The 17500-nt window shown below is 40.0% G+C and overlaps 1 protein-coding gene and 1 long non-coding RNA gene across 3 annotated transcripts in view; one reads left to right on the plus strand and one right to left on the minus strand.

Moving 5' to 3' along the window:
- Positions 1-6221, minus strand: part of LOC138000596 (uncharacterized) — a 17083-nt gene extending 10862 nt beyond the window's left edge. Inside the window, exons 1-4 of one of the 2 annotated variants that reach the window (XR_011123167.1) lie at positions 6079-6221; positions 4805-4923; positions 4388-4412; positions 1266-1579 (exon numbers count right to left, since the gene is read on the minus strand). This is a non-coding gene — a long non-coding RNA (uncharacterized lncRNA). The remainder of the gene's footprint in view (positions 1-1265; positions 1580-4387; positions 4413-4804; positions 4924-6078) is intronic. The other variant, XR_011123168.1, reaches the window with a different exon arrangement.
- Positions 6222-6838: 617 nt separating this feature from the next.
- The window catches only part of LOC138000597 (pancreatic lipase-related protein 2-like), a 24340-nt gene continuing 13678 nt past the window's right edge, over positions 6839-17500 (plus strand). Inside the window, exons 1-3 of the mRNA XM_068847129.1 lie at positions 6839-6969; positions 7810-7889; positions 10028-10267. Of these exons, the coding sequence (XP_068703230.1) occupies positions 6854-6969; positions 7810-7889; positions 10028-10267 (436 nt within the window). The 5' untranslated portion in view covers positions 6839-6853. The remainder of the gene's footprint in view (positions 6970-7809; positions 7890-10027; positions 10268-17500) is intronic.

Below are 17500 nucleotides of genomic sequence, written 5' to 3' on the forward strand. Positions count from 1 at the left end.
GCAGTAAACACCCGCATACAAGAACACTGATGTCAGGTTTCACGCTGATCGTGTTCTTATTTAAGGGCGGCTCAGTGAGAAATCAGCCTGAAAGTGATCTTAAAAGGTTCTTAAAATTGTTTTCAGAAATACTTCAAATTATACATTACTAGAGGTTTAATTAACACTCAGTGCTTTTTTGTAATAGATTTTAGAGTTTGTAATGGTCCTGAACACCATTGATATGAGTTACTGTACTCAGGAACTCCTGCTGTACTTTATTGGTTCCTCATTCTAACACCCTTTTCCTTTATGGTGCCATCTTGTTTGAGCAAGCGCGTGAACGGCTTCTGAAAGTTAACCGCTGACAAGCTAGGTCCAGACTCTTTCGAGTCAGTTCAGAGGCACTCATTTCATAATTCAGTTACAGAAATCCTGCTCTCAATCACAAAAGTAAATCATCAGAATGCTGTTGAATTCTAAAATTTACCATTTAAAATACTTGGAGTGCTCAAATCTAGATCAAAGTTATGCAAAATGCTAAATAATGTTAGACAAATTTTGATGCAAGGGCCAGCTGGACAAAGTGGAAGCGCCGGATCTTGGGAGATCTAACCAGGAAAAAATTTGTAGATTTAAAACAAAATAATAATGCGAGGCTGGTTGTACGGCTGTGAGGATATATATTTTTTGGATTAACCAATGTTTCGTCGGGCACGGCCCGACCCCTTCAGGGAGTTAAATGATTTGCCGTTACAATTTTTGGAAATTCAAATATGAGCCAAAAGAAAACTAGGTATAAGATTACACAGTCGAATCCTGTTCGTGAAAATATACGTGGACTAACGGGGAATGTGGGGAAAGTGCTGTAGTTTCAATGACCGGAATCGAGTGTGTACAGGTGGGTAAGTAGCAGTTGCACGCGGGCAAGATCCCTAATTTCAGTCCTGTAGTCGAAAAGACAAGTCATTAAAGCATCGGCGGACAACTGTCCGGTCTGGAAATGTGAAGGAAATCTTTCTTATTCGAGCCGAATGAATAATGCTTTCAGCAAGCTGTTCAGATAGGGAAGAACACAAACTATGCTCTTTTCGTTGGAAGGAAAAACAGCGCGAGCTCGCTTTTCAGAGAAAAAATGCTTTCGAGTACATTTTTCCGTGAATCGCTGTGTCCAGCCTTGACTTCGTCTTAGGAAGATTACGACAGCCTCTCAAACAACAACGTCCCAAAACAGTTAAAAAAAAGCTCGAAAAGACAAAACAGAAAAAAAGAGTAAGGTAACTTACTTTATTTCGTCCATTCATTGATAACTTTTCGCTTCTTTGCTCCTTTATCGTGAACCCAAAAAATTGTCTAAAACAGTGTTTTCGCTGACGTGACGACTTGACAGTCACGTCTCGCGCGTAACGCGAGCTCAGATGCCTATGGCAATATCGGATTCCATAATGTTGTGTCGTTGCTTCCACTCAGAAAATCAGCCTTCGGTTCCTTTAAAGGTTGTCACACCGAGTTGTTTGGCAATCAGCATGGCTTCTTCTTCGGGTATGTATAAAAGGTCCATCCACTGCGATGTTTCAATGATACTCTAGCCTTGACATAACTGAAATAATAATAGGAGGGTTTGACGGCGATAATTTCATATAAGGCTGGAACGTTACCAACCATATTTAACCCCCCCCCCCCCACCCCCATATCTAGCCCCGACCTACCATATCAAGCCCCGACCAACTATATCAGGCCCCAGCAAACAGCAGGATTTCTCGGTCATATTTAACACTTTTTGGCCTCCGTACGGTCAGTAAAAGTCACGAACAGTTCGATGATCAACAAAATGAAAATTAATTCTTAATCCCAAAGCGGCTGTGTTTTATTTTTTATCATCATATCAGATATCGCCTCGCAACTTCGCTCGACGTGACCTCTGCTCCGTAGTTAACGGTTGTCACGTCTGAAGATGTTAAATGTGACAAGATACATATTATTAAATTTCGCTAGAGGAAATTGCATTTTGTGGAAACAATACACACAAAATGTAACTTTTTAACCTTTCGCATTGTTACCGATGAGAATTAAAGTACAGACGACTGCACATTTAATACTAATACCGATTTAGAGAACGACAGGAGGTAATTACGCAATACTTTATTGTTCCGATTTTGGTGACCACAAGGCAAACGCTGCAAGCAATTCGTCATCCATCATGCGTTATTTCTGAGTCATAAAGACAGAGGTCCTAGTCTTTATCTTGCTTAGCAACTCACTGGGACATAAGATTTTATTTTGCGTACTTGTAGTCTGTTTACTGTTGTAGTGGACGGATTTTCAAAAGGCGCTCAACTTAAGTTCAGAACTTCATGATTGACTAATCGTATGGGCCAATGACCACATTCGTCAGGAAATTTACAACGACTGACCAGTAAATTTAAATGCTGGCCGTGTTATGTAAATGTAGGGTTGCTACGGTGTTTATTACTGCGTTGGATTATGTAAAGTTATTGAACACTATCTGTGATCCTAATTGGTTGCGTTTGTTGAGACTGCAAAGGTGCTTCTTGCAGATAATACTAAATTTATCATAAAACAGGGGCACCCAAATTCGGGCGTGCAAGTGAGGGTCACTTGATCGATTTTGGTGATGAGAGACCTACGAAAAGGATTCTGGGATCGCCAAAGGGGCAACATGACATGCCAAGGAAGACAGAGACGTAGATGACGACAGAAACTTGTTTCTTTGTCAAATGCAGTGAATGTTGGAGAAAGAGTAGTTAAATTTCCCGTGAATCTGTAAAACATAAAGATGACTAAATAATTTTATGCGGAAATTTTAAGTTTCAGGTTTGTGTGAAGGATTTGATGAAATCCATCGATTACACTTCAAGTTGCGTAAGATCGATTGTGAAATTTAGCTGTAATACCGCTGAATTTCACAATCAAAATTATGCAAGATGTAGCGAAAATCGATAGATTTCGTGATATCAATCACTTTCGATTTTGGCGCACAAAATTTGCAGCCAATATGGCACGGAAAATCACGACAAACATGCGCGTTGTCCTTTGTCCAACGACACAATGTTTTGGCTCATGTTTCTGCTTGTGAGACCCACAGCGATCCAAATCCTCTGTGTATAACGTTTGGCTCTGTGAATAAGTCACCGGCATCCAATGGGCCACATGAAAAAAAAGAACGTTTGCATTATCTGAAGGATGCGATGCAAGGAGAGAGAGGGGCAGTTGTCCTTTATCTGAGATAAAGATTTATTTCGGCAGGTGGTGCAGTTTACAGTTGATTAAAATCATTTAGATCTTGTGGCGTTGAATTTTGTAAAGAAAACTTTGATCGCGGACGTGCTATCTCCGACATCCAAATAACGGCATGTAATTTGATAATATGGACAGATTTAACAGCTAAGAAAAGAAAGCAAGAGTACCAGTTAACTTTTTGCCTCCAATACAAACATATTCACTCTACAAACCAATGTGAACTTTTCTTCAAATTTATTGGCTACAGCTAATAATATGGAGTTGGTGACAACTTGACAACTACAAGAGGTTTCAGTTTTGCGAAGTGTCGTTGTATTATTCAGACGTTCTCATACAATCAGTGTTCCAATAAATAATGTCGACTACCAATGTAATGGAGGCATAGTTAGCCCTAACGGATAAGCAAAACTTAACGGTCATCATAAAAAAGGTTGTCGGGATGAGAAATTAACCCTTGTCCCTAACCCTTCCTGAGACTAGTGAATGTACTATTGTAGCCTGACATCATGTTTATATCGGCAGCGAACGATCAGCTGGAATGGTGAAATCGATTTTATCCAGTACATTTACTAATTTAGTACACACCATAGAATCTGCATTATATTACTTGTAGCAGCCGGTGACTGCTTTGCGAAATGGTATATAAAGGCATGTTTATTGAGCTTGAACGTATCACGAACTAGTGATTATTCTGTGATCACACTTCAATCGAACGTTCCCCATTGTGCTTCCAGCTTTTTATACATTCGTCATTCACCGCGAATGACACCAATGCCTTTCAGATAACTTGAGTCGTAAAAAAATTACATCCATAACTGATGAAATGAACCCCTTAATCCCTTTGCAATGTGGATTGTCCCAGGAATGGAGAGTGCAAAAGAAATGCTAATTAAAGTTGACTTCCGCGGTTACTAATTTTTCCTTTTTTTTTAACGCAACACCTAAGAGCGGCTAAGATACAATCTTGCATGACTGGTGCACGCCTAGAAAAGTGGTTCTTGCGAAATCGAAATGGGAAACACCAAACACTGTAGAAAACAGATTAGTAATTTAAGCTCACAAAGGTCATTATGGTTATTTGCAAAATCCTCGCTTTAAAGATACGCATGTGTGTAAGATTTCACCAGTGTGGAGAATTGGAACCTACCGAAAACCATCTTTCAACTCTCCCACTGAAAGGCAAAAAGCATAATAGGTTAGCTAAAAATATCATTCTATTCGTTGCCCCGATTGCTCGAATTATCAAGTCTTAACCAATGTCATTGATAAAAGCCCCTATCAATTGTTCCAAATTAACCACGGGTAGCGCAAACGCCGGTTACTTTAAGTATCGTGGTACAGTCTAGGAGCCTAGCTAGTTAACGTGCCAACCACTGCTTTAAATGACGTGTTGCGCAATCAGAGAAACAACGTGGCGGTCCATTTGTCTTGTGGTGGTGTGCAACCGAGGCACAAAAGTATTGGTAAACGAAATTTAAGTTTGCAAAATCGACTCTCTGAGGCTGTCATTAAGTCACGCTACGGATTTCACGTAACTGCATTCAGTTCGTTGTTCAGTTCTTACCACATTTTCCTGCGCAGAAAAATTTGGCTTTCGATTCATTCCCGCAGCCGGTTGTAACTATTTACACCTCTGTCAAGTGCTCCAAGCCGCCGGGCACTTAACGTAAAGAAGCCATGTTGCTATGAATGGACAGAATACAAAGAAAATAAATAAATAAACTTTCGCTGAAGAACTCAGCCAACACGGATTTTTGAGATATTATATTGTAAATTAGCTAAAGGGCCTTATATGGTGGGTCATGGCTTGTTGTTGACAATCTCATCCATACTGGGGGTTCGTAGGTCGGGGCCTGATATGGTCTGTCATGGCCTTATAAATAAGGATCTCATAACAGGGATTTGCTATGATGTGTCAGAGCTTTAAGTTGACGATCTAATTACAGGGGCTTGATATCGTACGTCAGGATCTGATATGGTGTGTCACGAAGTCATATTGACGATCGAATATCAGGGGCTTGACGTGGTTGGCCGGGGCCTGATATGGTGTGTCATGAAGTCGTATTGACGATAGAATATCAGGGGCTTGATATGGTTGGTCGGGGCCTGATATGGTGTGTCACGAAGTCGTCAGTTTATGATAGAATATTAGGGGCTTGATATGGTAGGTTGGGGCCTCAGATGGTGTGTCGTGGGGGCTTGATATGGTAGGGGGCTTGATATGGGGGGCCTGATATTGTAAATTTACTCGGTGGAACGAGGAGAACATGAACCAAGCAAATTACGTAATAACACGGTGCGCAGCGTTAAGGACGAACACGACGAATTAAAGGCAATAGAGTAAAGGTTTATTGAACATAAATGCTCAAAGTTCCTAGTGGTACAGCCTTGCAACTTGACACGACGAGAATAGATTTAAAACGACGGACCAAAGGTCGCGGAGTTGAGAGGTAGATCACAACGTCGTAAGGACGATGCAAGTCGGTTCGAACTGGAAGGCGATAAAAGCAAAACAGAAACTGATTTTAGCTAACTACCAATATAAAGGTAACAGAAGGTAGATAGAAGGCTAAGGTAAACGTTAATAATTTCAAATAGCACATAAATGAAATACAACAAGAAATAAGATCAAACGTGCTGATTAACAATCTATAGGATACGATGATAGAAACTTGACAATGATCACATCAGTGTAGATTGATCAATAAATCCCTGCTGAGTACTAACAAGTAAAAAACTGATTGAAAACTAGATACCAAGGCAAATATATTAATAGAATCAGATGAGCAAAACTTAAACTTAAATCGAAACTAAATACTGGAAAAGACTAAAACTTACTTTGGTTTGCACACGCACCAATGCTAGTCCTAAAAGCAATATATAGAACTGACGATGAGCACGAGTGTAGATAGAACTAAAATCCCGATGGATGGATGAAGAAGTTTACCGTACGAAGTCTACACTAGTACTGAACTACTGTGGAAAACACTAAAACTTATGATTAGCAAAACGTGCCTGCGACAACCGAGAAAACCTTACGCATTTCCTATGTGGGTGTTAGCGGAAGGAATTCGCAACCATTACAGCGGTGACTAAACGTTATCTATGAAGGTGATAATCATTAAAGAAATACCGAAACACGTACTAGCGATAATGTAAATAGCCTGCGAAAGCATCCGTTTCTCCTTCGCTCTTCGCCGCTGGGGACTCCAGTGGCGAAGAGCGAAGGAGAAACGGATGCTTTCGCAGGCTATAATGTAAAAAGTAAAGCAGAAACCATCACGTTTCAAACCAACAGATTTGGGGGGCTTGATATTGTAGGGGGCTTGATATGGGGGGCCTGATATGGCGGGCTTGATATGGTAGGGGGCTTGACATGGGGGGCCTGATATGGGGGGCTTGATATGGGGGGCTTGATATGGTCGGTAACGTTCCAAACCCTGCTCAATAATTTGTTAAAAAAGCACTGAGTCCAGCGAATTGACCATGAATTATTCGGCCTGTTTATTTTTCATTTACTATCACCAACCTAGTAAAGCGGAACATGCCTTAGAAAATAAGTTCTACTTTTTACTTTGGCTCCCCGCCTTCTTTTCTTATATTCGAACTACTGATGGACAGTGATAGACAGTTTGATATCTCAATATCAGTTACGCCTCCGTGTGGCTCTTTAAAAAGGAAAGGTCACCGGAGCCAACGGGAAGTTAACCAAGTCAAGCTGGCGAGGTGGTAAGTTTTCGTCTATTTAGAAACTGATCATTTTCATTCTTGTAATTCTCGCACACCTCTTTCTGTGTAAAAAATATGTCTATTTTCTTCCCATCTGACAATGATGACATGAGTTAGTCGAATTTTTAACGTTCATTTTCCTTTTAAAAAACCTTCGAGGTCGATATTAAATGAATAGAAGCCAAAGATTGTTGAACTCTTCTCAATACCTTTTTACCACAAATGCTGCCAATTTCGGCTTTTACTTCGTGTAGAAGACACACGAAGTATAAGCCGTAATTTCGCAATCTGATCGGCTAATTTGCCCTTGTCGACAAGAGTCTAGACAACGCTGCTCGCGTCATGCTTGCGTCAACTTATAGACAACGTCAATGCGTCAAAGTTGCGTCAAAGTTATAGACAACGCTTGCTCTTTCTTTGTGTCATGATTTTTGTCACGCTCTGAAATAAACAATTTCTTTGGCCTTGAATATTGTGGTAAAAAACCAATCGAAATTAATTCAGCGTTGTCTGTACTCTTACTGACAACGATATTCGTCTTCACAGTGGTCAAAATTTGTTGCGGACTCACTCGGCTGCCTCGTGAGTCCACAACATTTTGACCACTGTGATGACGAATGTCGTTGTCGATAAAAAGACAACGCTGAACCAATTTCGATTTGTTAAATTTATCGCAGGGCAAAATCAGAAAAAAATGAAACAGAGTCTCCTGTCTCGAGAGACCAAAAGAAATAAACCGAAGAAAAAGGAAGGAAAGAAAGGACTTTGTTGTTTGTTCCTGTGAATAAATTTAAACTGGAGTTCCTGTTATTTTGTTTTTTGGCGAAAAAACTTTTCCAGGGTGCGTGATAAACACACAATGAAGACGGCATATGTGCTGATGTTAGCTATTCTTGGCACTTTCTTTTCTTTTGGAATTGGTGAGTAACACGTCTTTCCCTTTTATTGTTATATTTGAAGGGAACATGACACAAATCGCCATGGAATATATTTATATATTCCTTTTCCTTGTTAATACCTACATCAACGACGCAAACAACACTCGACTCCGTATTTCCGGACTTCGGAAATACGTCTGTGTTTGCAGGCTAGAAGCTGATTAGAGAAAAAAAAACCCTTTCTTTAACTAAATTTTACCATGGAAAATCTCTAATCTCAATGAAATTATGCCTGCTGACCAGGGAACGGCAGTAGTTATGAATTCAAATCTGCGAGCCAGTTTTCAACTTTGCTCTCGAGATTCTGAATTCCCATGGTATTTCCTTGACATATCGGAAATAGTTGGCTAGGCGGAACTTTCGTTTTACAATAAAATAAACGGTGTTTGAAAAGGGAAATTTACTTCAAGCGTTTGATGAATTATTGTGCATTTTTCGTAGGAACGTTCATTCAGAAAAACCTTCAGGATGAAAGGCGCTGTTTAAAACACTGTGAAATGTTTCGTGCAACTTGTCTCGCAATGTTTTGGCTACATTGTGGCGGGACAAGTTGTACGAAATACTTCACAGTGTAACATACACTGCAACGGCCAAAATCGTTCCGAGACAAGTTGCACGAAAATACTTTCGGCAACAGCTCTTGCAACGCTTTGTGTCTCGCAACGATTTTGACCGTTGCAGGGTATGTTTTTTAGAGCTTTTGCTTGGGAGATTCCGGAAAGAATTTTAGACAAATTTTCGGGAATTATGTGGCTAAGCCTATCTTTGGAGCTTCTGAAATTTGAATGGAAATAAAGCGCTGTTACACTGTGAAATGTTTTGGCGACATTGTGGCGGGTCAAGTTGCGAACGCAGACGTATTTCCGGCAGTCGTTACGTCTGCGTTCGCAAGCTACTCCAAAGAGGAATTCGAATGTTAATTTTAAGGGTATATTTTGTTGAAAGATCCACTAAAACGCCATTCGCGTTACATCACTTTCGACGCCATTGCCGGTTAAGTTAATCGTTCTACTATGTCCACCAGAGAAACCTACACATTTCCCACTACCCTCTCGATCCTAAGAAAATACGCGCAGAAGGCTCTATGCACAAATACACCACTTAACAGGGGAGTGACAGGCAAGACTTTTACCGACACGGAAAAAAAAAAAAAAAAACAAAGAAAACAAACAAACTAAACGAAGACCCCGACTGGGTATGCCATACTGGCAACCCAGTAATAATAATGCTGAACCTGTGTACAGTGAATACGCGTCTGTTTAAAAGTTTGTTTTAAGTTATCTACTTGAACGAAACCTACCTGTTTTAGATTACAATACAATTCGGTTGTCACCTCCGAGTTATTTTTTGAATGGGACAATGACTGATTTAATTTTAACTTGTACTGTATGTATTCCGGCGACAAGTCACGTACAAGAATTTTTCTTTCCTAAATCGAACTTTGCGGTCACATTCAGCACCTCGCAGGTGTCCGTTGACGATTTCAAAGTGTCCGTTGTCCGTCTTATTGAGGTGTCCGCCTTATAAAGAGTTTGGTTATAGTAAAATGACTAAGAAACGGCCGGGACCAGCACCAGGTGTCCGTCTTACAGAGGTGTCCGTTATGAAAGAGTTGACTGTAGTACACACTGAGATGACATGCATTAGGGTGGTGTAGCAGGGACATGTAGCAGGGACAAAATCACAACATTTGCACACACATGAAAATGTTGCGGGTGCATGTTTCAGGGATATGTTGCAGCAACATGCCCCTCGTGTAAACTGATACTCACTGTAAACTATATAACATGTATGTGCAAATGTTGCGATTTTGTCCCTGCTACATGTCTCCGCTACACGACCCTAATGCATGTCGCCTCAGTGTGTACTACACGCCAACATGTCGCTGCACCTTGTCCCTGCAACATGACCCCTCGTGTCTGCCCACCTTAAGTCTTTTGGATACTTTGTCTGAACATGTGTGAAAAACGTTGATATCGTGGCCGGACACTTTTCCTATTTGCCATAAGTTGTTCTGTTTGGGGCGAAAAAGAGATTTTTAACATCTGGCAAGTTCAAGTTCGATTCGATTTGACTTCAACTAAGTTATGAACTTTCTCTTCCTGTTCCCAAATGTAAAGGATTTCCTCAAGTCTGTTATGGGAAGTACGGTTGTTTCAACCACTTACCACCATTTGAAGACGTACTGATGAAACTTCCCCAAAGTCCGGAGGAAATAGGCACGAAATTTTATCTTTATACAAGAGAAAACAGAAACCCCAACGACAGAGAAGAGCTTGATGACACTGACAAAAGTAAGCTGGCCAGCTCACATTATGACATCAAACGAAGGACAATATTCACGTGCCATGGTTGGACAGGTAAAAATATCACTCCCTCGCATTTCCAATATCATAATTTGTAAAGAGCATTACTCTTTACTTGTCTTTTCAAGCCGCTGTAAAAAAATTCGTTTACAACATTTATCGGTTGTACATTTCAGGTACTCTACCATTCTTCGAGACTTGCTAATTTGTTTTAAAATATCCCCGAATTTAATTAGTTCTCGGTTATCGCCTACACTGAAGTATTGCCGCTGTGCCAGGGGAAATGGTGCACTTTCTGTTTACAATATCGTTGTACCGCTCACTTATTGCGGGCTCGGCGAGTCACGTTCCTTCAGTACGTTATTGTTCCTGCTGTTGTAAGACATGTTCTGACCTAAGGGGTCCACCATTTAACTCTTGAGGGGGGGGGGGGGGGGGGTGGAGGGTGAGTGATTTTGAAAAAAAAATTTCCTGCAAGCGCTTGTTGGAAGAAAAAAATTGGATGCAGCACAAATGAAATAGAAAAAAAATTCTTGCACTGCTGCAAGCAAGAAAAAAAAATGTTGCAAAGCTATTTCATCATTCCTAGGGGGCTTTACAAAATCCCAGCAAAACTGCAACCATTCCGGATAATCTGCAAGCCAGTGAGCCACTCTGGTTAGCCTATTAAAATAACACATTGATTGGCCTAAATAACAATCTAAACATTTTCAAATCTACCTGTGGAGCATCACTTTATAATATGAGAATATTGTTATTTAGGTAATATTAAATGATTCTAAAGAATGACCTTCCGAAAACATGTGTCTATACAAGAATGATTTTGTATAGCTTACAACATTTTAAGGCTTTGCAGCTCCATGTTAGAACTATTACTGCAATAACGACAATGTAAATGTAAATACATTCTGTAAATGTAAACAGGACACTTGTTTGAGGAAAAAAATCCTGCAGAGAAATGAGGAGAGAAAAAAAAAATTCCTGCAGAGCATTTAGGAGAAATGGTGTTCAACATATCCTACAAAAAGATTGGCATAGCTAGGTCCCATCCTTGTGCCCATCGCTACACCATTAATTTTTTAATCAGTACAACGGCCCCAAACCTGAACTCTACGGCCGTTACATCGACGACTGCATCGGCGCTATTTCATCCAGCAGAGAAGAACTCGATCAATTTATAACCTCCGTCAACTCTTTTCATCCGGCTCTTAAATATACCTGGGAAATTTCGGAAACTTCATTGGCTTTTCTAGATATCAAAGTTTCTATTAGAGGCAACGTGCTATGTACTAGCGTGCACTACAAACCTACTGATTCACACAGTTATTTGTTGTATTCATCGTCACATCCATCACAAGTCAAGAACTCCATCCCTTATTCTCAATTTCTTAGACTTCGACGTCTATGTAGTGATGACTCCGATTTTTCCAGCAAATCAGAGGAGATGTGCCAGTTCTTCGAAAAACGTGGCTATCCTGTCTCTGTGGTCAAAGCGGGCCATCATCGCGTCCAACAATTTGATCGACAGTCATCACTACAAACGTCACAAAAAGATAAGAATGACAGAATTCCATTCACCCTCACTTTCCATCCTCATAATCACGCAGTCAACAGCATCATTCTTAGTAATTTTTAATTACTCCTAAATGATCCCGAGACTGGTAGAATCTTTTCGCAACCTCCACTTATTTCATTCAAACGCGACAAAAACATAGGCAGCTTTTTAGTTAGAAGCGCGCTCAAAACTAACGAGCAACCCGGCACTTTCAAATGCGCGCGCTCACGATGCAAAACTTGTCTTTTCATTGTTAACACTAGCAAGATATCGGGACCTAAGCGATCTGTTAAGATCACCGATCGTTTCACATGTACCTCCGCAAATGTCATTTATTGCATAACCTGCACGTTATGCAATAAATTATACATTGGTGAGACAGGTAGACGACTAGGTGACCGATTCCGCGAACAGCTTCGCGATGTTGAGAAGAATGACAAGGATGCATCCAGGCCAGTCGCTCGCCATTTTAATCTGCCTAACCACTCCAAAAAACACATGGCTATCTGCGGCCTTTCCCTACATCTAGGTACGACGGAAAGCCGCAAGAATCTGGAACAAACATTCATCTTTCAAATCGGCACCCTTAATCCTCACGGTATTAACGAACGCTTTTCATTTAACTGATATATTCCTATTTTTCACGTTGCCATGTTACCACCAATAGCGCAGCTCCTACTCTACCATAAAAACTACACGTAACCCATAATCCCTCGATTCGCTCTGACGAAGGGCTAACGCTCGAAACGTCAGCTTTTAGAATCTCTGTACGGTGGCCAATTTACATTATCAACTACCCTTTCATACAAATACATACATACATACATAGTTTAGGAGTGGGGAGTGGGAGCCTGCCCGGCAGCTACTATATCTTTGGTCAATTTCCCTTTCAAAATATACTGGGGAATCTGATTTTCGGGAACTGATGGGCAAACTCAGTATTCCATAACAGTGCTCCGCTGTAACAAAAAGTATGCTTGCCATAATTTGTGCATATTAGGCAACTCACGTTTAGCCTCGAGTCTCTTGTGTTTTATTGTGCGCTGCGGGGAGTGAATAAATTCTGGAGGTACGCTGTTGGTGAGTCCATTAATTGTTTTAAACATTAAAATGGCTTTAGGCTTTTGCCGACGTGTAATTAGATCGTCCCAATTTAACAGATTTAAAAGGAAACTGGCGCTTGTGTCGTAATTGGAACTGGTAATCGCACTGGCAGCCCTATTTTGAAGTTTTTGAAGTTTATAAGTATCAAACCACTTTAAGTTGCAGTCTCCCAAGCAGAGATACAATAATCAAAGGGGGGTAAGATCAACGCTTGATGGATTTGGAGGGCAGTGCGCTCTGAGATGTATGGTCTTATACATTTAAGAGCGCCTTTAGCTGAACATATCTTCTTGCTAAGTTCACCTACGTACAAGATAAGACCATGAGAGGTATTGGTCAATTACCACGCATATTGATTTAGCTTCCTCAACTTAAATGATTGATTTGGCATTAATCTCAATGTTTGTCTTACCCTCAGAGAATTAATGTAAACGTAGGTTTGACCAGTCCAAATTTCGACAAAATCCAAGTCCCAGTGGCAAATCGTTTTTAGAAATCCCAGTTCCTGCTTCTAAAATCATAATCGGAGTTATGATAGGGAAAATATAATCTTGGAGCATCCATAATTATGTTGTATGATGCAGTTTATGATAAATCTGAAAACGAAAAATGAGATTACTGGAGAACGCAAGCAATAAATACATTTGTAGCTGTATGGCATTGGTTAACCAAGGGCCGTTAAAAAAAGGCTTGCTATCACCTGGCACATGAGAGCATTCTGAATGGTGCAGGCTCCCGTTTCTCTATGTCACATTCAGAGTCACTGCCATCAGCATCATTATTACATTCATCAACTTAAGTATCCTCACCAGTGTCCTCCTCGGAGTCTTCGCCCTCTTCACTAGACCCACAACACTATCGTTAGGTTGAAGGTCTTGCAAATCGGTAGGGTGCGTTCAAGGACATTTCATTTCCTATACCTATCACATTTCCCGTGGCGCCTTGCCCAATACCTCATCTCAGAGTCCTAGTCTTTTCGAGTGATTTCACTGACTGCATTGGCTTTAGGGAAGGTCGATCCGTGCTATTGAAGCCGTATTAGAGGTAAGGATGTTGTATGTAGGGAGCTGTGAGGTTCAAAAACAAGTATGTTAGCATCAGGAAAGTCCTCACTCTCACATGGTAGTGGCCAGGAACGCAAAAGGAGCGCATGAAATATTTGATACCAGGAATTTTGAGCACAACTAATACCTGATACCCTTTGATAATGCAATTCCCATTCGCACCAGGCCAAGGACTCTTCATGTCGTACTCCCAGTGACAAAATCCCAGTTCCCAGTGATCAATTCTCATTTTCCCACCGAAAAATTCAGGTCAATCCCAGCTCCCACTTTACCCCTTCATGACCCTCTTTAAACTTTGCCTCAACAACCATTCAACATTTCTTTTGTTTTCGCGAATGTTGAATAAAGTTGAAGCCGTTTACCCCCCTCTTTCAACGTTTTTAGGTGTGCGCCTGCGCACTGATCGGTCTCCCCATGACGTATCCATGTCCGTACCCATAGTAACAACCGCGGCTGCAGCCTGCGATTTATAGTCAAGCTTGTTGAGTCAAATGTTGATGAGGCGTTGAGACCGTTTGCCCACCCCAGCAGCCAACATCGTTCAACATCATTCAATCGAAAACGGCAAGGTTCTTTTATTCCTCCTGGCTCAAATTTAAGCATATCTATTGTTTAAGCTACTGTACTTTTGTCACTTGCTATGTAAATATGTCTTTTAGTGTTTAGAGTCAATACAGCATTGTTGTTGTCGTTGTTGTTACAACAAAAGCGAATCGTTTGCCGTGCCTTTACCTACCTTTTGGGCTTCCTCGCTTGATTTAAGTTTTTATTTTAAGTTTTCTGATTGCTTATCACGCTTCTCTTTTTTGGCTGGTCTGAAGAGTCTCTTGGCCGAGACAAAACGCCGCGTCAGACTAGCCACGAACATCTCACAAGTACTTGAGAATAGTTTTGCTTTTGTATAAATTTAATTCGTGATTACAAGGTTGGGAATCCTTCTGCGATAAAGGGCCAGACTGTCAACATCTAGAATTTGCGAACGGGACTTTGGGCGCGATGCTCAATGAGTTTGCCTTTGAATTCTAAAGGTCTCTAAAGAGTCTCTTGGCCGAGACGAAACGCCACGTCAGACTAGCCACGGACATTTCACAAGTTCTTGACATAGTTTTGCTTTTATATACCGTATCCGAAATAAAAGAACAAAGCGAACATATCAATACCAACAAAGGGGACTAATGTCACGCATGCGCATCATCAATGGCAAATTCAATTTTATTTGCATTGTGATTGGTTGAAAACCTTCGAGACAGTCTTAGAACGCGGGAAGAAAAGATGTCGACGCTGTCGCTAGTTGTAGTTTTTATTGCATTCACTTTCAATGCTATCTATGCACTTGTGGTACAAATACCGAAAGAAGATGGACAAAAGCTAGAAAGACCTCGGCAATTCCTTCTACTTGGGAAAGTCCTTTATCTCGGATGAAACGAAACATGCTTAGATCGGCTGGTTTAAAATGATGCATTGTGCTCAGACTAGTCAAAGGATTGCGCGATGTTGGAACATTTTTGCCTTATTTGCAACGGGTATGGTCATGATTGAATGTGCAAATCACAATATTGAATTATGTTACGTATTAAAGTAACTGGAACCGGCATTAAAATTTTCCGCTGTGGTTTTTTCACGTGGATACCCGCGCTTGAAGTGAATGCAAAACAAATTTGCCAGGTTGACGGGATTTGCTTATGACGCGTCAGTGGTAAATGAGCTGGTAATCCGTTCAAAGGATGTCACAACTTAAAATTTATCAATGAATGGAGTTAAGGTAAGTAACAGAAAAACATGACAGAAGAATTTCGTTTGTTCTCTCTTTGAAGCGAATACATTCTATCCGGACGAAAGAGTCATTTTACAAAATGTCAATCGGTTTATAGCTTTTTCTGTTTAAACCGAACTCTGTCATTAAGAGTACAGGACTTTTGTCTCCGACGTTGGTCCACGAAAAGCCGTCAACAGGTGATATTTTGTGAGCCAAAGATAAGGTTTGACTAGAGATATTCCCGGTAAAAGTGGCACAGCGAATACTGAACCCCGACGTTTCGACTTCTTCGTTTACCAAAGTGCTTTTCTTTGTCGACGAAACAGTGCTTGTTTTTTCCACCATCAAGTGTTATTTTCTCTGGACTAAGACATCAAAAGTCTCTGTATTGTTAATGTGTGATTTTCATACCTTCTGGACATTATTTTGTCTTTTCTACTCTTGAAATGTGAACTACAACCGTGTATATTTGACGCGCAACTGAAATTTTCTTACCCCAAATCAGACAATGGCGTCAGTGTTCACGTCACTTTCGGTAAAATCTCAGCAAATATGTCTTGGTCCAGCGATCGCCATTAGTATGGAAAGCACATATTTGTGAAGAATCGAACTGCTTTGAAAGTTTTCCTTCAAAAGTGGCAGGGCGCACGAAAATGCCCTGTGAAATTAAACCTAATTTCCGTCGAAACTTGGCACTTTGAGATGCGATGATTCAACTCTGGGTCAAATTATCCAGATGCAATGCATTCTTAAATGCAATGTACTGCAAATAAGACTCTTGCTTTTATTGCAATAAATATTAGTTCCAGCTATTAAAAATTATACTTAATTACATAAAAAATGTTTAGTTAGTGTAGTAATATTTACAAATAAAAATGCCTGCTTACCACAACTTCGCACTGCACTTTTCGATTTGATAAATTTCTTACTTTAAATTTGAGGGAAACTGTAGTAATTGAAATTTTAAAGATATTTACAAACTGTATAGTAAAATTTACATGACAAGTAATTATTGTAAAATATAATTTTGTTCATGATGATTTACATGATAAGTAATTATACATTATATTTGTAAATAATGTATATTTTAAAATTTTCATCCCTTGTGTGGCTGCCTTGCATGGGTGTGTGTGTGTCACTATTTGCATCTTTCTGCTCTTGGAATCCCATTTAATAAATAATACAAATATAACAATTCTTTAAACTTTGTATGGTGAATTATTTTACCTTTGTCTGCACATTCAAGTTTTATGGGACATGCACAGTGACTGTGTGCAAGGAATAGCAGCAAAAATAAACAAAAAACAGGTCAATTAAATTTTTTGACACACAAAAGGGCGATAATATTCAGGTATACCTTTTCTTCAATTTCTTCTGCACGTTTTTTGCAGTTACTATACCGGTAAGTTGCCATACACCAAGAATGACGTAAAAAATAAATTTAATGAACACACAATGGTGTGTAATGTTCCATCATCCTAAATCAATGTATATTATTACTTAACAATGTTGGAATCAACATTAAATTTTATTGGGACACATTAGTTATTAAATACTGGCTCAATTACTGATACGGTAATACTGGTATTATTGATGTACTATACTATCCCTTTCATCCCTGAACAGGCCAAACTTAGTATTTTACTCATCAATAGGGAACCCCCAGGAGTCAATGGGTTAATTAACAGACTAACAACATTTAAGATCAATGGCTGCACATTTCGTACATTTTCATCCTGATTTAGATAACTTTACATTATTCTCTGCAGTGAGATAGCAACTTTCCAAAAAGTGAGCAATGAATTTAT

The sequence above is a fragment of the Montipora foliosa genome, chromosome 4, assembly GCF_036669935.1.
Source record: "Montipora foliosa isolate CH-2021 chromosome 4, ASM3666993v2, whole genome shotgun sequence".
Classification (NCBI taxonomy): Eukaryota; Metazoa; Cnidaria; class Anthozoa; order Scleractinia; family Acroporidae; genus Montipora; species Montipora foliosa.